The sequence below is a fragment of the Arvicanthis niloticus genome, chromosome X (assembly GCF_011762505.2).
Source record: "Arvicanthis niloticus isolate mArvNil1 chromosome X, mArvNil1.pat.X, whole genome shotgun sequence".
NCBI lineage: Eukaryota > Metazoa > Chordata > Mammalia > Rodentia > Muridae > Arvicanthis > Arvicanthis niloticus.
In genome coordinates, this window is record NC_047679.1 from 19,992,155 (window position 1) to 20,016,953 (window position 24,799).

Genomic DNA, 24,799 nt, shown 5'->3' on the forward strand with positions numbered 1-24,799 from the left:
TGACACCACTAGACACACAAGTATATGAAAATGAACCTAAGGCTAGAACCATACCTTAAACATCTAAAGTCAATCTCTTTGAGTGACCCTTTAGAGTATTCTATACTGTTTCATTACTCTCTTTAGCAATATCAAGGTGTCTATGCTGGCTGCAGAGTCTATGTAAAGCACACAGGGAAAGATATCTTTTACCCTCCCTATCTTAAACACACACACACACACACACACACACACACACCTTCAAATACTGAATACACACAGATCCATAACTTCTGAGGATACATTTTCATATATATGCCTGGCATTACATGATATGTCTGACGGATCTAGAAGTAGAAAAATGCATTGGAGCGCAGAGTTTGGATTACTCATTGTTAAGACACATTTGACTGAAAACTATTAAAGTTTAATAAAAATGGCCGACATAAATACTCTTCATCTCACTTTATCACTAATACAGAAGAAGTAGGGTAGTTATATGGCTCCTTTATTCGTGGGTTTCCATCTTCTCTTTCTGATATCTTCAGTGTGTTCCCTTGGGTGGTGCATCAAGCTTGTTCTTACTAATGAGAGCAGGACAGCCATATTGAAATCCTCCCAATTGTGCCTCTCACTGAGGACACGGTTGTAGCTCTAGTGTCATCTTCCTAACCATACAGAAAAAAATCCTTTTCACTTACAAAGTCCTCTAGAGCCTCAGAAAAGATTTAAAAGTTATTCATACTGATTTGTTTTTGTTATTTTCCTCTTGGTTGTCTTCCCAGCATGTGTGATGGTCAAATTGTAGGGCATACATCTACTATTGAGCCAGGAGTATATAGTAGGTCATGGAAAAGTGTTTTAGAAAATAAAACACAAAATTAAACAGAAATGGATATTTGAGAATGCTATAGGAAGCATTTAAGTTTAACTCTGACAAGAGAACGCCATTTGGTTCACATGTTTCCCAGGCTGAGATATAAGGTATAATTTATTTCTCAGTATAGATTTTAGATATTTGTGAAAACCTGCTGTTCCAAGAACATAGCCATAAACCACTGGTGCATTGTTATTATAGACTGTTAAGTAAACACATTTATTTATTTATTGTATTTTATATGGTATAAAATATTTCAACAGGGATATCGGTAAGCAACAGGAAGCTTTGAGTTTCTTTCTCTAATAAAGGGGTATGCTTTGTGGCTTATGATTACTCGGGTGGTTTTAGATGTGATAGAACAGTGGAGAAGTCCTGAATTGAAGACAGCAAAAGGAGGTTCATGGTTTATAATTAAGATGAGCTATAGAGTTGAGGGAAGATGCATGAACAAGTGATATAGCAATCATGACAATGATAATGATCATGTTGATGGAGATGAGTAGCTTTTATGGAGAATGTATGAGATGTCAGTGGATGCTTTAAACTCATTATGGTTGTTACTACACTTAAACCTCACATTAACCCATGAGACCATCAATTAAAGCTGGAAAATGAGTACAAGGTGAAGCTAGAGGAAATCATTAAGGTAACTTCAAATCCATTCCTGGAGATACTGGGGAAGATGTGAGAAAGGTGATCAATGGTTTTTGCAAGGTTAAGGAAGAGCAAAGGGAAGGTATAACCTTAAAGAAGTATACTCATGCATTCATTCGTTTCTGACAGACTTACTAGAGTATTGTGCCCTGTACCTGATGTTTTAGTTCCACAGGCAAATGACACAAAGACCTTGTCCCATGGGAAGTCATTATCCTCTGTGGAAAGACCAAGGAAAGGGTCGTGGACACAAAGAAGCTTCCATTAGTTCCAGAACTCCTACACTAGAGTCCCTCTTTGAGGCCTTCCAAGCCTAGAAGTCATACATATTTACCATTATTTGATTCCTATTGGCATTTCCAGCAGACTGTGGATTCTGCTCCATGTTTCAGCTTGACTATAATGTGTATCACAAAATTCTACAAAGAGATCTAGCACATTACACCTGGACAGCCCCAGTAAGGATAGCACAAAAGCAGGAAAGCAACCCTTGGTATCTAAGTTACTACTTGACAATTGCAACTTGTCTCTTATGTCTTCCAGATAACTTTCTAAATCAATACTTAAGTCATAAACTCAAGGTGGCTGCTAGATTCTTAGGCAACCAAGAAAACATATTTTTGTTGTTTCATTGAGTTGTTTATTTGGGTTTTATGATGGGATAATGTCAAGGGCCTGCTTTATAAAGGAGGCCAAGTAATTGAGCAATTCTGAGGTGTCAGGTTACTCTTAAAAATAAAACAGGAAAGTTTTTTATTAGACTATTGCCTGCAGTTTCTTAAGTCATTAACTATTTAAAGCAATTTTCAAACTCATAAACAAAATCGTTACCAATTCTCACATCAGAAATTAACAAGAAGGAAAATAAATTAAAAAACATAAATGAAACAAATAAACCAATTTAAGAGAAATAATATTCAATTTCTTTGTCTGGAATGATTTGTCTTTAAAAACTTTAATATAAGGAAGCTAAGCCACCCTACATACAGTAGCATCTTATACTGGGAAAAATCAGTTACTTTCTTTTATTTTACTTTAAACTGTGCATCGGTATTTTTCTCCTATAAAGGGCCAAATATCCATTATTGTTATAATAAGATATGCTGTTGGTTTTTTTTTAATAGTTTAGATTCCTTGTACAAAGTAATGGGTTTTATATGCTATTTTCTATAAGTACATGATATGCTTTAAATCATATTTATCACCTCTACAACTTTTATTTTACTTTGTTGTTTATTTATGTCCACAGGTATGCACTAGTTTATGCCAGGTGTGTGTGCATGTCCACTGAGGCCAGAACAGTGTTCAGTACCCTTGAGCTGAAGTTAGAGGCACTCTTGAGTTACCTGACATAGGTGCTGGAAACTGAACTCAAGTCCTTTGAAAGAGCAGTAAGCATCCTTAGCCACTGAGCCATCTCTGTAGGATTTTAAATAACCTCTCAACTGTGCTATGAAGTAAAATGCAGCCATGCATGCTATGCACATTAACAAACATGGCTATTTTCCAATATAACTTTATTTGCAAAGCCAAGCTCTGACTTGCGTTGGCCTCAATGGTTAATTTTTTAACTCCTTCCTTTGACCACTTCTATTAAAAAGCTATCAAATATTCATTAAATTTAACACATTAGCTGATATTTAAGATCTTTCTGCATGTGCTTCCTGGTTCTGTTAGTAAAGTTTATGTTATTCATAGACTAGTTAGTCTGATTGAAGAGATCCTGCAAATGCAGCAGTCTAAATAGTCAGAAATTGCCTCTGTTGCTTCCATAGGGGCAATCTCACTAGGTCTGACAGGAAAAAAAAAAAAACTACTGTTAATTATGATTACTCCTGCTAGTGTTCCCATAATAATAAAAATAACACAGCTTGTCATATAGAAGATTCTCATACATATTTTGGTTTATTTTAAACTGTTGTCTACTATTTACTTACCTCTTTATTGTGCATCAGTTCAATATGTTTTTAATTGCTTGAGTTTCATGACATACTTTAATAATTGAACAAGAATAACCTTTGTTAGCTTGATCATCCATCCCCTGATTATAGTCATACAATTACTTGCTTAAATTATGTTCAGTCCAATTTTGGTAAAGTATAAACATTTATATTAGTGCTCCTATTTGGAATTGCATTCACGCCAAGCAGTGGTGATGCATGCCTTTAATCCCAGTACTTGGGAGGCAGAGGCAGGCAGATTTCTGAATTCGAGGTCAGCCTGGTCTAAAGAGTGAGTTCCAGGAGAGCCAGGGCTACTCAGAGAAACCCTGTCTTGAAAAATCAAAAACCAACCCCCCTCCCAAAAAAAAACAGAGTGGAATTGCATACAGTTTATAGATTATCATGAGCATAGTTGGCACCTGGACGTTATTGATTTTTTTACTTAAGTGAAAGGCATATGTGCCATTTTCTCCATTTTGATTCAGGAGTTTGCTCTGTATCCCAAGCTGGCCTTGAACTCACAATCTTTCTCCCAATTGTTGGGATTACCAACCATAGCCAACACTCTAACTTTCATTCAGATCCAACTTAAATCCTATTGTCTTTCGTTTTAATGATTACATTGTGTACTATTTTTGGTTTGCTAACACTGCTGTAATAAATGATTCCAAACTTAGAAGCCAACAGCTCTAACTTATTACTTTGCAATGCTGGAAGTAACAGTTTTAAATGGATCCCAGTAGACTAAAATTAAGGTATCAAAAGGACTGTGTCTTTTGGGGGCACTTCATGAAAGAATCTATTCCATTGACTCCTTTTTTTAATCTCCTAGGGCCACATATTTTCTTCTAATTACAGCCCCTTTGTTCCATCTTTAAAGCCAGCAAGCATTGCAACTTTCTGGCCATTCTTACATTTACAACCACTCTTGTGATCAGTCTGGGTCCTTTCAGACAATGTAGGATAATTGCTCTATCTCAAAGATATTAATGTATCACATTTACAAGATTCTTTCTGTCCTGTGAGCTAATGTGGTAATCAAAGGATTAAGATGTGGCTATCTTTGGAGTGTCATTCTGCAGACTACAGACACATAGGACACATAGGACACATATTAAATTAGTTATGGACCTCTCCCGTTTCATTAAACTCAGTCTAATATTAATTGAAGGGGACTTAGATTAACCAGGGATAAGGAATTTAAAGTAAAAATGAAGTGATTTTTCTAACAGTGCTTAACTGCCAGGAAGATAATTTTACATTCTAAATTCTCAGCTACAATTTCCAGATGGACCTTTAACTGCCCTGAAATCCACCATCATTGCTTGTCCATGAGATCTCTTCTTCCAGTTCTCTTTCTCAGACATCTAAGACCTCTTCTTAATCTTTATTCCTAAATAAGACAGCATCTGTCATCATTGGAAGTGCAGAAACAATATGAACAATATGAACTGAAATTCCATATGGTCCCATTTAATCTTCTACCTCACCTGAACCCTTGCCCAAATAACCAATGTCTAGTCATTATAGCTCCAGCCAAGGTAAAATTCTTCACTGTCATTTATTCTAAGGAACTATCTCAATGACTTCCCTGAACTTCAATGCTCCCCTCTCTCTGATGAATTTTGAAGCTGTGGAGTATGCCAGAGTGTTTTTATCTGAATCCAGGAAGCCCCAGTTTCCACAAATCAGCCTACACAATCATCCCCAAGTGACAGGAAATGGAAATGTTAGTTTGATTGTTTTAATTTCCAATGTGGCTCCTGTTTTATTAGGAATAGTATCATTTCTTTAGATTCTAGACCCTGGATGCTTCGTTTATTTCCCTCAGGGAAATTACTTTCACAGTGAATTGGACACCGTTTAGAACTTCTACTTTGGGGTTTGCATGGGGACTGAGTGGCCACATTCATCCTATAGCTGCTATCATAGCATTGTGGCACTTGTCACACATTCAGACAAGCTCAATCGATATTCCGCATCTATAAATCACCTACCCCAAACTATGTTTCTAGAAACTCTAACCTTTTACACTTGGCCACGACTGCTCTCTTCCATAAATAATAAAACTTATTTGTAAACCATTACTTCCTATTTTGATAGAAAGTATGGAAATATCCTATATGGCCTGGCAAAATTTTGTAACAGCTCACTATCATGAATAATTCCTTGAGGGGATTTGGAATCACATAATTATGGACAGAACCTCTAGCCGACAAGTTTTATAGCAGTACTATTGGTAATGGTATTTACTTTAATGGCCTCTTTCAAAATCAGGAACAAAGAGACACATCAAATTAACTAGATTTTAAAGTAATGCTATAATGTATAATCTCTTTCCTGATAGCTTATCTCACGTGCATTAAATTCAAAGCCTTTTCAAAGTTATCATGTCCTTCAGTATAAACTGCATTTGCTAAAATTTCTAGTTTTTTAGGAATACAAATAATGTCTGTGCTCACAAAAAGGATACAGGCCTATTGGTGATGATTACATAGGACACTTTTGAGCTAAGTGGGCAGGGAGGACAAGCTTCTCCTGCACTTTACCAAAGCAAGAACAGTCAAGGGAAGAAATCCTGGCTGTAAATGAAACAGTAGTATGACATTATCATCTCTAGAGCAGTTTCCACAAGTACAGAAGAACTTCTCATCAGTGCAGAGGGCATCTGTTTGTGAGGTTCATATGAAATGGACTGACAGAGAATGGTGACGGTGACTACAACTGTCATGGCAATGAGGGATAAGAAAAAGCCAATCAAACATGGTTTCTGCTACTGGCATCCACATTTTGCCCATCGATAGCCACCTTCTATCTTGATTATGAACTCCATCATATCCCCCAACAGAGTACCAGAGATTTGAACCTAAAGAAAAAGCAATGCATGGCCCAGAAACTCACTATCAAATGGCAAACTCTGTACTCCAAATTTTGTGCTACTCACTGTAGAGTTAAGAACCAATTTTTCTCTTGCAAAGGTGAATTGCCTGAGTTCAAAGGGTTAGTATGATAATGGAGGGATGATAAAATGGGTACCTAGTTCTAGACTTTAGACGCCTAATCTAGTACATCCATGTTGAAAAACAAAACAGAACAAAACAAAATCAGAGCCCAGACCTATCACCACTGTGAATGAAAGAATGTTGAGCATATGCTTGTGTATAAGGTGAAATGGCTTAACCTTAGCCCTTGAATATTTGGGACCTGATAATAACTACTGAGGAAGCTTATCATATGTATTATAGGTGACTTATCAATATTTCTGACTTGAACCCACTTGATGCCAGTAGAACCTTTCTCCCAAAGGATGACAGCCAAACGGATGGCCAGAAATTGGCAGATGTTCTCTGGAGATAGAAGGCTAGATCAACTCTACTTGAGAACCACAAGTACTATCCCATCCAGTTTTAACCACCTCCCAACAATTCATTCATTCATGTACTTTGTTTATTTCTATTTCTATTTCTATTTTATTTTATTTTGGTTTTTCGAGACAGAGTTTCTCTGTGTAGCCCTGGCTGTTCTAGAACTCGCTCTGTAGACCAGGCTGGCCTCGAACTCACAAATCTGCCTGCCTCTGCTTCCCAAGCGCTGGGATTAAAGGTGCACCATCACTGCCCAGCATAATTTTTTTTAAAGATTTATTTATTTATTTATTTATATTTATTCGAGTACATTGTTGTTGTCTTCAGACACACCAGAAGGAGGCATCAGATCTTATTACAGATGGTTGTGAGCCACCATGTGGTTGTTGGGAATTGAACTCAGGACCTCTGGAAGAACAGTCAGTGATCTTAACCACTGAGCCATCTCTCCAGCCCTAATATAGAGTTGAATTTTACAAGCTTTTTTTTGTTTTCTTTTGTTGTTGTTGTCTTTTTCAGGATAGGGTTTCTCTGTAAAGCCCTGGATGTCCTGGAACTCACTCTGTAGACCAGGCTGGCCTCAAACTCAGAAATCCTCCTGCCTCTGTCTCCCAAGTGCTGGGATTAAAGGCGTGCATCACTATGCCTGGCTACTCATGTACTTTGTCAGTGTGTTAACTTATTGATAAAAGTCAGAGCCCCTAGGATCCAATGGCATTCCTAAAGCCTTACCTCAGCAATATGGACCCAGAAACCTCCGAGGAACTTTAAGATAAAGTAAAATATACATGTATTCATGTACTTCTTATCTGATGAATAAATATTCATAAAGTCTACCATCAAGACACTTGTCTTCCCTCTTCTGCTTTCATTTTTTTTAAGTTGACTGGTCAGAACTCTTTCTGAGCAAGTTTACTGTAGTTTCCATAATAAATTACAGTTTTCATTCTGCCTCGAGTTAGTTTTCTGTGGCATGCAATTATAAAAACTGCCTTTGCAGATGACAGTAATCATTCAGAGCTAGATTTCTATGGATTAAATGAATTCAGGTGCCTCCATCTCAATTCTATGGGGATCAGGGCCCTGTGTCAAAGCACCAGGCAAGCAGGTGTGCGTGGACTCAAACATTACAGTAGCAAAATACTACCCAGACTGGCTAAAAAAGGAACTCATGGCCATGACATCCCAGATTCTCTGTGTATGGGATCAAATTTGCAAGCTTAACATATCTGAGACATTCTTCCTAGATATTTATTTTGAAATCAAGTTGAGACAGACCTAGCTTTTCTTCCAACCTTTTAATTGACCTCTCTGTAAGTTTTTTTTCTTGGTTGATGTGAAACCATGAAAATTTTCGAGATATGTCTGGCTTTCTTTCCCCCATCACACAAGTTAACCTTCTTTTAAAAAAAAATTACCTGGCATATACATTGTCTTGTTTGGACATGTCTTTTAAAATAGGCAGGGATGTCAGCTATCCACCAAGAAGCTGTAGTTTCCATTCTGTTAATACTAGGTGTGAGAATAATTTGTAGCCTGTGGCTTTGACAGAACAGGTGGCTGGCAACCCCCCCTTCCCCCAAGGCAGAACATGCAAACAGGACCTTACCTTTGGGGATGGTGATCTGACAGCCCAGGTCACAGTCCTGCTGCAACTGATAAAAAGCCACTTCCTGAAGCCGTGCCCGCTCCAGTTCTGAGAGGCTCTGGATGGGGACTGACCTCAGGCGCACGCTACGACCAGACATGCTGTTCCAGGTGAAGTCACCCTGCAGGCCAAGGAAAAAACAAGAAGCGTTACAAAGTTCATTTATTAGTCACAAATTTCCTTCTCTTTTAGGCAGAAACAGAGGCAAACAGATTTCACATTTGCGTTCCACAGCTGTCTCTTTAGTCTTCAAACCAAATCATGTCTTAGTTTAGCATGCATTTTCTTAGTTGCAGGAACATGTGTGTCACAGTATACTTATGGAGCTCAGAAGACAATTTGTGACAGTCAGTTTTTTATTTTTTTGGTGAATTCTGAAGTTCTTGGAATTGAACTCATATCCCTGACATAGTTTTCTCACTGATCCATTTTGCTAGCCTGTTTGTGTCTTTTAGATATGAAATTTGGATATATAAGGAAGCAGGGTTTTTATCTAAGTGTCAAAATAAAATTACATACCCCTTTTAAAAAGTATTTACAAAGGTGTCCTGTAAAGGACTCTTCTACCTTTTAGCTGGGGTTGGCAACCTCTTTTTACCAAGGGTCATAGAGTAAATATTTCATGCTTTGTGGGCCATCATGATACTGTCTCAATAACCTAACTGCCTCTGGGACATTCACGTAGCCATAGATAATTTATAAAAGAATGTGTTGTGGCATATTTCCATAAAACTTGATTTTAAAAATTATATAGCAGGCTGCATTTGGCTAGTTGTCTACACACAGCCTTCCAAACTCAGAAGTATATTTTATGAATGAAATTAACTGATTCCTACCATAATATATTGTTTTTATTTACTCTATCCTCTTGGTTAACTCAAGCAATATTCAATCGTACATATTATATAGTAAGCACTGTAGTAGGCTTGAGTTTATTCAGATGACAGCACAGCCTTTGTCCTTAAGTGTTAACTTTCAGGTAGGAAGAACACAGTTTGGAAACTACACAGATTTGGATCTTAGAAATAAGCATCAAATGTAATGGCTGCCTAGAAGACAGAGTGTTACCATCTGTCTGTAGATCAAGGAAGGTTTTGTAGAGAAGGTAATGTTTTGATGGAGACTTGAAAATTGACTAATAAGAATAAGGGTTTTCCCAGAACAAATGAGGAAACACTTATTCTATACATCTGGAAGGATAGAAATAGCAGTTAGCAAAACCAAGCAGAAGTCTGGGCCAGACACTTTAAAGCCTTCTGTGTAAGCAATGCAAAGTAGATTTTCTTTCTTTTTTTTTTCAATAGATAAAGGCCAGTATATGAGGAACACTGGCTAAAAGAGGAACACAATCAGATCTTAAAAGGAAAGAGAAGTGCTATAAAAATGTCTTAAAACATTCAGGGAGAGAACACATTGAAAATGAAGAGATAAATGCAGAAATGTTGGGCAGCAGGCCATGATGGTGCATATAATGTGAGCTCAGTACTGGGGCCTCAGAGCCTAGAGGATCTTGGGTTTGGGGATACTCTGAGCTATGTAGACTCTAGCTGAAAAGACCAAACATGCGTGCACACACACACACACACACACACACACACACACACACACACACACACAGAGAGAGAGAGAGAGAGAGAGAGAGAGAGAGAGAGAGAGAGAGAGAGGATGCAAACTAATCATTTTGACTCAAACTTAGGATATTTTAATGAGCCAAACAAAATTTCTAGTATATAAGGAGTGAAAATGAGCATGATTTTATGTGATCCAGGAAAGACTTTATCTATGGTACCTATGTGTACATCTCATATCTCATTCCAAAAGTCAATGGTAGCATACAATTACAAAAGCATTCCCAGAAAGACCCCCAAAGCCCACCAGCACAGCCTAGAGTGTGTTCTGGTGGCATCTCAATTATCAAATGTTTGTTCCAGGTCAGCATTTATCCTTAGTGACTGTATATATTGTAAATGGTTGATTCATTCATTGCACTCATTGTAAGGGTCTTTGAACCCTTTTTGACCCTTTCCCCCAAATCCAGTGTTTTGACTTATCAACATACCATACTTTTAAAAGGATTTAAAATAGATATTTTATTTTTTCATTTTTATAAGTGTAGGTACAATCAAAAGTGACCTAATGTCAGAGTAGTATATGATAGTATGGATAAACAATAAAACAATACCACACAGTGATCTGGGCATGGACTTAAATTTTCTATGAGTCATTTGACAATGACTTGAGGCATTTTGATCACCCCCACTGAAGAGGAAGAGGAAGAAGGAGGAGGAGGAGGAAGAGGAGGAGAAGAAGGAAGAGAAGGAGAATAAGTATATGTCTTAGAAAGAGAGCAAGTTAGAGTGAGCAAGAGACAGAGAGAAAGAAAGAGAGAGAAAGTGAGAGAGAGAAAGAGGGAGATCTAGAGGGAAGAGGATGGAGACACTATGAACTGTCATATAATGCATGAAACACTTCCCCACTGTAAATGTCTATCTGATTCCTAATGCTAATATTTCAGAGGATGAGCAACCCTGATCGTGTATACATTAGATTTGCTGTTAAGCTAGAATTATAGAAATCCCTTTAAAATGATGGTGTCAGGAAATCATAACAATCATTTATACATTTTATTTATTATCAGAGTAACAGGCTATGTATTTTATGACTATCATGTAGGATTTTTTATGTTATTCAAATAAGCAAAATCATAGAAGCTATTTTTCAATCAACTTCAAGAAACACAAATGCCACAAAACAATTTATAAAAACCAAACCAAAGTCTCAATAAAATAGAATTTTGATTAACTGGAGAGGAACTCACCAACAGTAAAGAGATTTCTTTCTCATCAAAAGAGTACATATCAATATTTTGTTTAAAGAATTAAAAGGTGAACCTAAAACCCAATATGTGTTTTTATTTAGAAAGGTCATTCTTTTGAGCTAATCTGTACATCTTTACAAACAGATTTGAGTTTCCCACAAAATAAAATTGATTGAAACAATTTTGGTTGAGCCTATAGCAAACTTTTCTTGTGTGTTTGGGACTGGTCTCTAATTGGATTATCTCTTTAACCACACTCAATAAAAACTGCCTGGACCAAGAGGGCCAGGAAGGGATCGATGTAGGTCTTGTCAAACTATTTTCTGTGGACTTAGTATGTCAGAATCATGATGGGGAAATTATTGCTGTCAAACATTTACATTTTTGATTTAAGGTGGACTTCAAAATTTAAGGTACCATACTTCTGGTATGGTATGATGGTATGTGAGCTTTTTGGGGAGACTCTGAACAGTTTTGAGCCTCAGCTTGCTCAGTAGTACATGCAGAAAGAGGAAGAATTAACTTTCAGGCATGTGTGGATCACACAAGACAATGAAAATGAATTTCTTGTGGAGGGCTTATTAGCTCCTGACAGGCTGTGAATAAGTGATAATTTAGGTTATAATTAATATTAATCATCACTCTAAATTTGCATCTCCTTCTGAAGCATGGCACTTTCAGTGACACGTAAAACTCTTAAAGAAATGTGTGCTGAATTTTTGAATAAATAGTTTCACTATGTGTTGGAATGGATTTATTTTTTTCTAGGTGCCAGTTGGATCAGAGTTTCTTGAAGGCAAGAAGCACAAGGTAAGTAGCTTAGGGACTAAAGAATGGTCTGTAATTTAGATTATATGTCATAAGCAAATCTTTTCTCACTGTTTTCTAAGGTGGCCAGTGTCATATAATAATAATTAGTAAAGGCATGTTTGCCAGATAGTCAAATGTACTACTGAAGCCTAGCAGAAGTTGAAATACCAAGCCACACAATCAACATTTCTGCCTTGGTCTTTCTCATTCCAAAATAAATATGTGACAATCACAGGAAACTTCCTTCTTTGTGAGCTCCTGGGGAAAGCTGAGCGTGTCTATGTGGCTGTCACACTACTCACTGGCTGGTCTCATCAGAGAGGCTGTTCCTTTTTGCACTCAACAGGAAACCAGTTTTCAATTCTCCTCTCTTGACTCCTTACTCCCCAACACACTTTACTTTATGAGGATTCAATACCTCTTCTATGTCATATACTTTCAGAAATTCATTGACTCTGGGCTTTTATAATTTTAAAAAAGAATTTCCATTTTATGTTGAGCATGAACTTCAGAAGACTAGAAGTAGTTTCTAGGAACATTAGCTTATTTTGAACTTTCGCCTTCATATATTACTGTTACTTGAAGAGTGTCCAAATCCAAACATGCAAAGGCTTATCTTGTTTGTTCAACAAGCATTGGACGAGGGTGTTCTATAGGCCAGGAACTCTTCAAAGTACTTAAGACTCATTAGTGAACAAAAGAGAAAGAAGATAAACACACAGGATGGCTGAGTATCTCATGGGAAGTTACAAGATGACAAAGACTGGCAAAGCATGTAGGACAGGACAGAGGAAGTGGGATTACTGTGGGAGCTTTGTGGACATCTCTTACAGAAATGATTGACAAACCAGGCAGAATTCAAGAGCCAAGGATCCCACTGGTTGCTAAAAGCAATAGCTTCCTGGATTTGGGCCCTAGTTCTACTAATTTGTCAGCCACGTTGTTTTTTTAGCAAGCTACTTACATGGCCTTCATTTTCATCATCTGTGAAATGGGAACTATGAGTATTTTGCTTACAATAACTTGATTAGCCACGAATCAACAAGCTGCTGCCCATGAGCCAAACCTTGAAGTTTTATTGGAGCACAGTTACAATCACTTATGTGGATACTGCCTATGGCTATGTTCACGATTCAGTGGTAGAGCAAAACAGCTTTCAACAAAGACTGCTTGGCCCACAGAGCTGAGCCATTTTAGTATCTGACCCTTGCAGAAAGTATTTTCTGACCATTTCACCAGTTTAAAAGTACTAAGGCAAATTTATATCTACAATTAACCTTTTGGAGTAATTTTTTCTTATCTCCAAGATTGTGCTTCTTTGGAATATATTCCAAAGAGCCCATAAAGAAACTGCATAAGATGGCAATGCAATAACTGAGATGTTGGAAATGTATAAATGGTAGGGTGAAATACAAGTTGTTTTCTAGGGACCTTGATCTGATGAGATATCTCAGTGGGCAAAGGAATTTGTTTCTGAGCTTGAAGACCTGAGCTCAGTCATTCTGAATCCATATGGTATAAGGAGAGAACTAACTCTGACTGCTTATCCTCTGACCTTGGGCATACCATGCCATGTACAAGAATACAAATGTTCCCTCATATATAAATAAAAATGTGAAAAACGTTAAAAGGTGTGGTTATCTGAAAGTGGCTCATATATGCATGAATTACTGATACAACTAAAAAAAAAAGAGTATTGTCTAACCTGGAACTTGGCTAACACCATCTGGGAAAATAAATGTCAGGTATCTATGTTCTTGCAAGAAAGTCTGTGCTAATGGTTAGCACAGAGGAGACATATCCACATATTCAATGCAAGTGAAAAAATGCGAGACAGAAAGGCCATTTTCACTTCTGAAACTCTCCTGTTTAGCCATGAGCTTTTCTAGTATACATAGATTCAATTATTAGTTTTAAGCTTTGCTCAAATTGTAGAGACAAAATAGTCTACAAAGAGCCCAGGCTGTAGAAAGTAGAAAAAAAATGCATGGATTAGAAATTACTCAATGACAGGGCTAATTTTCAATTGTTCTGCTTGCCTTAAATCAGTTCACTAAAATTAGAAAAATTGAGCCTTAGTAATGGAGGAGGCCTTGAAAACTCTGCTCACATTTTAAATGGCTCACCATCTACTAGTTAAAACCCTATGATCATTATTTATGTTATTCAAGACACTGGCTGCAACATCCTTTAGGACAATGGCACCATTATTATCTTTGTATTTGCAGATGGTGAAACTGAGGCACAAACCTTATGTAATTTGCCCAGATCATAAAATGAGTGACCATTAGAGTCAGGATTAAAAGCCAGACTTTGGGCTCTAGAATTTAATCTCATAACCACTACCATACATGCATGCCATCATCTCTCAGGAAATACAAGCCCAGATCCCTCACCATAAAATAAGTAAAGCAACAGCTATTTGTAAAGTCATCCTTACAGCAGCAAAGGCAGACCCTGAACATGAGAGTTATATTGCACTTCTTTCCACAACTAAGCCAGGTCAACAGCAGATTCTTTATAGTTAGGTAAGCCAGAATGCGTTTCCAAACATAGTAGTTTAAGACCTTTCCTCTTGGTAAAATAACCTGCCCAATTTAGCATTAGCCTTGTCTTCTATATAAGTTGTTTTCCAAATCCTGTATCTGTCCCTCCAACCACAGGCAACATGTTGCAGCACATGCAAGAAGTTGAGAGAGGAAGGCAAAACCTTTGACTCTGAGATCTCCAACCAACCGGTTCCTGAGTCTTGCAGCAATCAAACTAATGATGCTGTTCCCGTTAATTGCAGAGCACGCCTTCCTGCTGTGGTTTGCACATTTCCCGCTGCTTCAGCATCATCAATCAGTCTGGAAATGAGCTGTGCTCATAAATCTCTATCTACGCAAGCAGTTTTAGCAGCCACACACCCCACATGCTGATTGTCCACTTTTCTTCCCAAATCACAAGCTAGGTACGACAGAATTACATTTCTTATCATAATCATCCTCTGTAAAAGAAATAAGAGTATAGGTATATAGATACAGTGCTTACCCATGAATTATATTCTCGTCGTCTTTGCTGTCTTCTCTAATCTAACTGAACTTAGCTTGGACTAGGAAATTGACTCTGCTTTTTTTAAAAAAAAAATATTTGGTGAAAAATGAATCTTGAAACAGAAAATCTTATCAGGTATGAAAGAAATGTCCCAGCTGGCTCAGCTATGACTCCAGGATACTTTTTGCTGCAATCTTTTTCACCAGACCAATGAGAAGTTAGTTCCTGTCCCTTATGAACACAGGCAAGCTGTGTCATTGAGTGAGTGAGTGAGTGTTCAAGAAAGAAATGAGGAAGGACGGAGGGAGGAAAGGAGGGAGGAGAGAGAGAGAGAGAGAGAGAGAGAGAGAGAGAGAGAGAGAGAGAGAGAGAGCACACTGGGGAGGAAGTAGGAAGTGGGAGGGCAGAACAAAAAGAAATTGAAACTGCATTTTTCTGCTTCATATTTAATAAGACTTTTTAAAAACATATACTAGAATTGATAAAGGACTCTGCTTTAAAAAAAACTCATGTCCACAGGGACCTCCAAATAGTAATTGAATCGTAACTGCAGCGTGTCCTTATTAGGAATCTATGAAAGACTGTTGGATGCCTCTGGTAAACCCGAGAGAGCATGATAAAGCACAATAAAGCCCATAGGATACTTTCTCCACTTAGAAAAGCTTCACAGTTACTCAGATGTATTATGAAACCACTGATTTCTTTTAAAAACCACTGCATTAAAAACCAGAACAGATGTATCCTTCTTTATAACAAACCATGATGCATACTACTTCATTTTATTCTTTGTGGAGACAAAACTCCCTGAGAAGTTGTTCGTTTTCTGAGCAAAGGAGTTGGGGTCCAAGTTAATAGCTACATGACTATGTTTAAGAGAGTTCAGAAGCAAGTAGAGATGTGGTGTGAAATCGATAAAGGGCAGCAAGAAAATAAAAATTAAAACATATTTTATGCATATAACAACAATCATTTAAAAAGTGGTCACAAATTTAAAACAACATGAAGGGGTACATGGAGGGAGAACTAAGAAGGAAGAATGATATAATTATTTTATAATCTCCAAAAGAAGAGAAAAAAGGAAAATATTGTCCTTGTCACTCTGTATCTTTATTTCTGTGAATTTGTATGCCAATAAGACAAATACAATTCAAAACTACATCTTTGTTTCCCTGTCAATACGAAGTTATAATTCTCTCATGAGTCTCAAGTGAATTTGAATGAAACAATTGTTGTGGTTGTAATGGACAGAGATTTCGTGGAAAATCTTACTGATTCTAGTGGAGGGATTCAGTATGGTTTTACAGGAATTTTGTGAGGTTAATCATGAATGATACAGTCTCTGTTCAGGGCATGTATTTACCATGAGGAAATAACTTAAAAATAATAAAATGCCACATGGTGTTCCTTACAAGAGTTACTAAAGAGAAAACCAGAGCAAAAATTACCTGTTACTGTACATACATCTACCTCAATTAACCTCAAATCTCCAATGTTGAAAGTCCTCTGGCAGATACCCAATAGGGCTCAAATAATGCTAGATAATCATCCATAGATGTTAGATACACATTTAAAGTTATTTGATATTATCATTTCACATCAAACTAATAAATAATGTAATTTTATTTTTTCACCATTAGTTACTTTAGAACTACATGGTAATATTTAATTCAGATGGTGTCAAGCATTTTTCTAAGTTTGTTATGGGTACTGACTCATTTACTTGTGAAATTTTTTCTAAGTAGTTAATGAAACTTTCATCTCCCTACTACAGACAAAAAGAAACAAACAAACAAACAAAAGAATCTCTGAGGCATTAAGTAACTTGTCCAAAGATTCACAACTCTTGAGTGATGAGGCTGTGATCCCAATCCCCATGGAACTTGCAAATTAATCAGAAGACATAATCATCACCAAGTTAGAAGCTGTTTTATCAGTGTTCAGTAAGAACGAGATTAGATTAAGTAATATTCAGTTCTTAAGGCAGGAGTGCTCTATTAATGTCTTATTATAATTTTACATATATGAGTATTTGCATGAATGCATTTGTGTGCACCACATTTATGCAGTATCCATTGGGGCCAGACAGGGGTTATTTGATCCTCTGCAGCTGGAATTACAGGCAGTTGTGACCCCATGTGGGTGCTGAGAACTAAACCCAGATCATCAGCAAGAGTAGCAAGTGTTCTTAGCCACTGAACAATCTCTCCAGCGCTGGTGATTTATCATCATCATCATCCTATTATTATTATTATTATTATTATTATTATTATTGTTGTTGTTGTTGTTGTTGTTGTTGTTATTATTACTTTACAGAGTCTTGTTGTGTAGCCCTGGTTGACCTTGAGGTCACTATATAAATCAGGCTGGCTTCAAACTCATAGATACCTACCTGTACTTGCCTCCTAAGTACTGGTCTTAAAGCCATTCACCACCATGCCTGGTCAATTATTATTATCATCATCATCATTATTATTATTTTAATAATGAAATCAGAAAATTATATTTATTCAGTGTAGATATACTGGGACATGAGACAAAGATATCCAATCATATCCTACTGCCACATCCACTTTCATGGGATTAACAAGTTATTTTTAAATATGTGTATGTCATGTCAGTAAACATGTCATGAGAAACTGACCACTTCTTGAAGTGAATAATCTCAACCTCAAGAAACAATGTCTTGGTAACTCAGAGTTTATGAATAAAATCAAATCAAGCCTTCAAAGGAAATAGAGAAATGATGGGAAAGTTGGGTATGTGGCATACTATGAAAAATACATTTAAGCCAGAAAAAAGGTGAAGATAAGGAAGCCTTATTAAGATTTAAATATCAGTCCTCTGAGTAGAACCACTGAGGGGCCCAAAAGTCCTTCAAACAGCATTGGAACCAAAAAAAAAAAAAATCAGGAAACAGCTAAAAACTTCATTTGTGAGACTTCTGCTAACCAAGAAAAAATGCTATGAATACAATGGTCTTCTTCAAAATATTCAATCCTTCATCAGGAAGGGTGTCGAATAACAATTCATAGCCTCAGAAATTATGCGTTAGCATCCATACTACCTTCTAGGTAGTATGCTTCTGTTTATTAAATTGATGAGATTTTACACATTTATGAAAAAAATAAACACCGTAGAACTGCTTTCTCAAGATTTTTGAGTGAATAAGTTTCTGATTGTGTCACTCTTCGGCTTAAAGGAAATTCCGTATTATGACAGCCAATACAATGTGTGTTGACTTAAATAGAATAAAACCAAATAGTCACTACATAATAGTAAGTAAGTACCATGATAATGGAAATTAACCTAGTGTACACTGTGTGCTAACCAATTTATGTGTACCACAGATTCCCTTACTTACCCAATTTCATTTGACAGAACTGACAAAAAGTCTACAATGAGGAAAAGACTGGCTACTAAGAAAGCCTTAGATTTATGGGCATTCCATTAGACTTCACTTCCCAGTCTGCCTTGTGGTTAATGGTTTGTCAGATGAGTGAGCTCTAGCCAGTGAAATGTGAGAGGAAGTGATAGATTTTATTTTTAGTCCTGGGCAGAACTCAATGGCATGTCAGTTGTACTCCTGGGTATGGGCCACACTCACAGTGTTTTTTGCTTACTCTACTCCTTTGCCCTCTAGTCCTGGTTGGCTTTGAGATTTTCTTTAAATACCTGGTAGGTGGTGTTGTGACAAATCTGAGACTATGACATAAGAATTCTTGACAACTACTTTTTCGTTCTTACATCCCCCCCTCTTCAAATAAATCTAACTACTCTGTTGGAGAGATTGTCTATAGTAAGAGACATGAGCAGTCCACATGGAAAACAGAAAAGGCTTGTTTGTCCCAATGTCTCAGCTTCACCAATCCTTCACTAATCTCCCAGATTAATGAAGTCATCTAATTAAACACTATCAAGTTCAGAAACACTACCTAGTTGAACTCATCCTATGTTAGAGGACCAGGGTTGATTGCTTTAATCCACTAAGGTTTAGAATGGTTTGTTTTTGGTGCATGTAACCAAGTCATAGAAATCTCTTGTGTTAAAAGTGGTAGACCCAGTCTGTGTCTTTATATATTTTTGTCCCACCAATTTTGATTACCTTCAGAACTGGAATGAGGAATAAACATTCACTGAGAGATCTGGATATATATCTGATGGGTCTATTACTTAGTATCCATGCCTTTGTATGTCCCCATAAATAACAAGCTGCAATTGTCTGAATCTGCAACCTTCCTATTTATCTCCCCCATGGGACTAAGGCCCAGCTCATTCCTTCTCTTTTCATGTTTCTTTGGAAAGAGAGGAAGGTGATCAAGTGGACAGTAAAATAAAAAAAAAAGTATGCATTGATTCACAGAGCATGTGGGAAGTCCTTCAGTGATAGAGCAGATAAATATCTTTTGGCATCTTTCACATTTTAAATAGTATAAACCCAGATATTAGAAATAAATAATGGTATTATTTTCCAGAACTAGAACTGCATCTCAAGATAGTATGATGAAATTTCACTTAGATCACTACCATTACTTATAGATCATTTTTTTTTCTGGTCTGCATAACCTCCTTTGACAGGAAGCATTCAGTTGCCATTTAGATCTGAATTAATAAGACTACACCTAAAATTGCAAATTGTGAAGGATATTTCCATTCATTTTTTCCTTTAAGGAGCTCAGTGCAAATGTAGCATCTTTTAGGTTAATCCTTTGGATTGCTGAGAAGTCAAGAGGCTTTGTGACCAGCAAAGCATGGGAAGATTCTACTTTCTCTCATAACCACCACTTCCTTTGTGAACTGTATACCTGCTGCCCCTCTCAGCATTCTAGGCACCCTGACCTTTATCCTATTTCTAGTATCCTCCTGTGGCTCCTTGTGATGTATCTACAGGAAGAATAGTGGTTAGATGTTTCAGACACAAAATATGCCATTAATGTAAACTATTAGGTAGCTAGAATACTACTCAAGACCATGAAGTTGAAAGTCAAAACCACAGTAAAGAAACACTAACATTAATGACTGTTTACCACATTCATGAATATTCTGTACTGGAGGCAGTGATCTCACAGTCAGAGCACGGGGTGGGGGTAATCTCCTCATAAGAAGGTAGTTTTTTGCCCAAATAGATTGGTATCTTAGAAAGGCAGAATGGCTTGTTAAAATGGTTCATTTGAAAAAAAGAGAGAAATTATTTATTTATTTTTAGTTAATAAATAATAAATAATAAAATAAATAAATAAATAAAGGCTAATAGTTAATTTAGTAAAATCTTTCTTGGTAAAGCAAATGAACAAGTAAGTGCTTGTAGTGAAAATATTAAGCCACTCCATTTCTAGACTGCAGAACAGTCTAGCTTCTTAAAAACTTTACTTGTGTAATTTATGTGTAGGGGAGTTTTGTCTGCATGTATGTCTGTACATCATGTGTGTTCTTGGTTTTCACAGAAGTCAAAAGACAGTATTAGATTCCGTAAGGATGGAGTGACAGATGGTTATAAACTGTCAGGTGGGTTCTGGAAATGGAACACTATCCCTTTGGATGCTCTTAACCACTGAGACATCTCTTTAGCCCTAATGTTTAGCTTTAAGAATGTTCTCAAAAGAACTCCCCAAAGCAAAATTAGTTAGGCCAGAAATAGAGACAAAGTTTTTCAGAAGAAATAAGAAATGCACATTTTATCTTATATACTTGGGGTGGGGAGGGGGTTATATCTAAATAAGGTCATTGCCTTCTGGTTCTCAGAGAGAAACTGGAATGTGATACCATTAGTTTTGAAAAGGCAGAGAGATCACTTTTTTTTTTTTGCAGATGCTCTTTCTGACCTCTACTTCCATAATGAAAAACACTAGATTATAAGATTGGATGCTGCTGGGTTTTTGTGATGATGATACACAATGAAAGGGCACTCATTATGAGTACAATGTCACATGAACTCTCTACAGGGCAGGGCACTTATTCCAAAGTGGGCAATTTCATTTCTTGCTGAGAAAAATAAATAAGGTTGGAAAAAGACTAATAAATACAAAAAATGCTATGCTGAAATTCTATTACTTCAAACTGAAGAACCCAATCCCAAAGCCTATATTTACAAATCATCATGCAATTAAACAAGCCCTGAGCATGGGCAAATGTCATATCTGGGAGGTAAAAGCTTACTCTGACATTTTTCAAACAGAACAAAATAGGCAAAACCAAAATAACCACCAAAGAAGATTCGTTCCTACCCTTTCTTTTCAATGCTACATTTTACCATATTTTTCTTCATCAACCACCCTTACTGCTTTGCAAATCACCTCCCCACCCCCAAATGTTTCTTCTGAAATAAGAAGTAAACCATTCTTTTCCAATTTATAGAAGATTTGATGAATTTACTCCTTTAACAAGTTATTTTCAAGTAACACCAAAAATATGAACTTCTATTAGTTCTAATTTGTTGCCTGAGATATGCTGGACAATAGGTCTCTTAACTACCGTTTTGGATCATTTATCCTATCAAGCACTCTCAACATTTAACTCACAACCAGCATAAAGCACAAGACTTTATTTGAAGTAAGAAAAGACAACATATGCATTTTTCAAAGGTTGACAATTTAAACTTCACTTATAGAACAATTGATCAAGTAAGCTTTTTCTTTATTGATTAAATTAGTTCTTTAACAGTTTCAAAATGTGTATAACGCATCTGCATCCACTATTTTCTTCCTCCCATCTTCTCTCCTCCTTCCACCTCTGCCAATACCCTTCTCCTCTTTACCTGTTCCTTTCCTAGATTCACGACTTTTCATTTCCTGTGTGATCCATTTGTTTTAACCAAGGTCATCTATGTGACTAATGGAGCCTGGTGGGGTCATCAGTAGATACACCAGTGAAGGCTGTGTCTCCCTCTCTCCCTGTGTCTATCAGTAGGAAATCATTCAGCAGTGAAGAGTAGGGCCCTTTGAGCTCATCTTTCATCCCTGTCTGGTTGCTAATGTTCCTAGTTGTGTAAAACACCAGTGAACACACCCACAATTACTAATAACTTATGATTGCAATGTCTGAATTTTGGCCAGAAAAAAGTCACCTTTCACAGATATTTTCCCTGTTGCTGGGCGTATGCCTATATTCCCCTGCCCCATTCTCCAGAATATTGTGGCCTAATAAAACTTTATATGTTTATGGAAATATTGGTTATGCCTACTGTCTGACAAGGTGATCATGGTCACACATGACTGATGTACATTTGAGATGTGGCGAGTAGAAATAATTAACTAAGTTTAAATTTTTTCTTAAACTTAATTGCTTTCTAATCCAAATAACTCCTGTGATGAATAACACAGATATAGATAAAAATCAACCAGACTCCTTGGAGCTGGGGAATCAGGCAATGAGAGATATACAAAGCTCCCTTCTAGTGGGCAATCCAAGTTAAGAACCACTGCAAAGGCTTAGGAACACAATGATACTATCAAATGACATGGATTCTGTAAACTTTTTCTAGGAGGTGGTAACTTATTTTTCTGAATTTCATCAAACATTTGTTCTGAACTTTGGCTTCTCTGTATCCAGCCTCTACAACTATCCTCATTTTTTGCACTCATCCATCCTCACGTAATGCATGACCCGTCTTTAAGCTTTCACTGACTGATCTTGGCAAATTTCTCCCATGCTGCAGGCATAATATAACTGACCTCCTTTTGAACTTGAAAGCCAGATACTCTTTCATCTCAGCCACAGGCAGCAGAATTAATCTAATAATGTTACTGATTAAGACAAGTCTCTAAACGTATCTATTCTTAATTTAAAATTCTTTTTCACATCCGCAGGATTGCTCCAGCTGCCCTAAGATGAAGACCATTTCTAATGACATCAGTTAAGCAGCTGCCAATCTGCTCCTTTTAATTTCCCTTTATTTCCTTTTCCAAATGGTGCTGGATTGGTACTGCATCGCTGAGTGTACTCCAGCTCTCATCTGTTCCTTCTGAGGTTGTTACTTAAATGTGGAACTAATTTGTAGAATCGTAGTTTCAAAAAGGGCTCTGAGGCCCTAGCAATCAGCTTTGAATTCTAACTCTGTCTTTTCGGATTTGCCCACCAGTCTAAGTGTCAGTTACTTGCTATATAAAATTGAGACAAAATGCAAAAATGAGCATGATTTTTATGGTAAGTAAAATGGAGCCCCATATTCTTCTCAGCCTAGATTTTTATGTCTCTCTCACACATGGGTAAATAAGTAAATAAATAAATGCGATCTTAGAATAAAAAAAAATAGTAAGGCACAGACTCTAGAAACAAGCAAAATGCTCGATATTTAGGCATACTATTGTTCTATTGACTTATTGGTAATTACAACGGTTGCCACCTAGCATGTTCCCATGATCACCACTGATTTGTGCACTTGTACCTTCTCTACAGTGACATTTACTGCTTTTTCGCTTGTTAACAATTCACCTACAGGTACAATCTTTTTTTATGTAAGGAACTATAACATGACAAGCCATTAGCACCATGAGAGTTTAAAGGCAGCACAGCTATTCATTGCACACAGTAAGGACTGCTCATCAGTAGCTCACAGCAAGGATGAAACAAGCAGAGGGCTGTGTGTCTTCCCAGGGTTCAAGATTTCTGAGGCATTCAGAAGTATCTTGTGGATAGAACTTGTACCTACTATTATCCCTAACCTTTATTGTGTATTCACAGTTTTAAGCACAGATCTTTTTGACAAAGAATGTATTACCTCTCTCTCTCTCTCTCTCTCTCTCTCTCTCTCTCTCTCTCTCTGTGTGTGTGTGTGTGTGTGTGTGTTTACAGATGAAGAAATTGGGGCAAAGGAAGACAAAGAAACTTGTCCCTGATAGACTGTATGGGTCTTAAATTCAAGTGCAGGAATCATATGCCACTATTCTGTGCTGCCTTTCCCCACTTCTCTCCAACTCAAGATAGTTCTTCAGAATGACTACAAGTGTGAGGGGCAGCTTTATGCTCATCTCCAAGCCTCTCTCTTTTTTTTTTTTTTTTTTTTTTTGCAAAGTCAAGTTCTAAAGTTTGTAACTTATCTATGATGAGAAATACTTCTAACACATATACAGACACATTCCTTGAATTTGGGGTGGAAACTGTTTCCCAGTTTAGCAAACTACAATCCTGGCCATATTTATCCAAAAATTAGTTTGTTTGTTCACTTCTTTGTTTGTTTGTAAACCAAGTTTTATTGGAACACAGACATATCCAGTCATGTCTGTTTTGCCTTAACTAATCACAGTGTTCAGTCCACAATACAGCCTATGTGATTTGCAAAACTTTTGCTTACCTTTTACTGAAAAACAATCTAAAAATCACCAGACATATGACAGAGAAGATGGATACTAATGTTTCTTGGAGTGTTTTACTATTCTAAAAGCAAAATAAAGTTATCTTTTCATTGGTTACTTTATTTATTTACATTTCAAATGTTATCCCTCTTCCCATTTTCCCCTCCACAAAAACCCATCCCCCCTGCCTCAATGAGGGTACTCCTCCACCCTCCCACCTACTCCTGCCTCAGTGCCCTAGCATATCCTATGCTAGGTCATCGAGCCTCCACCGGACCAAAAGACTCCCCTCCCATTGATGCCACAAAAGGCAATCTTCTGCTACATATCCAGCTGGAGACATGGGTCCTCTTATGTGTACACTATCATTGGTGGTTTA

General features: G+C 37.0%; 1 protein-coding gene across 3 annotated transcripts in view; it reads right to left on the minus strand.

The window, feature by feature from the left end:
- Positions 1 to 24,799, minus strand: part of Arhgap6 (Rho GTPase activating protein 6) — a 486,900-nt gene that overhangs the window by 66,590 nt on the left and 395,511 nt on the right. For 2 of the 3 annotated variants that reach the window (XM_034486136.2, XM_076918888.1), the window contains exon 2: positions 8,431 to 8,590. In XM_034486136.2, coding sequence (XP_034342027.1) covers positions 8,431 to 8,590 — 160 coding nt within the window. Of the gene's footprint in view, positions 1 to 8,430; positions 8,591 to 15,130; positions 15,462 to 24,799 lie in introns of those variants that run through there. The other variant, XM_076918889.1, reaches the window with a different exon arrangement.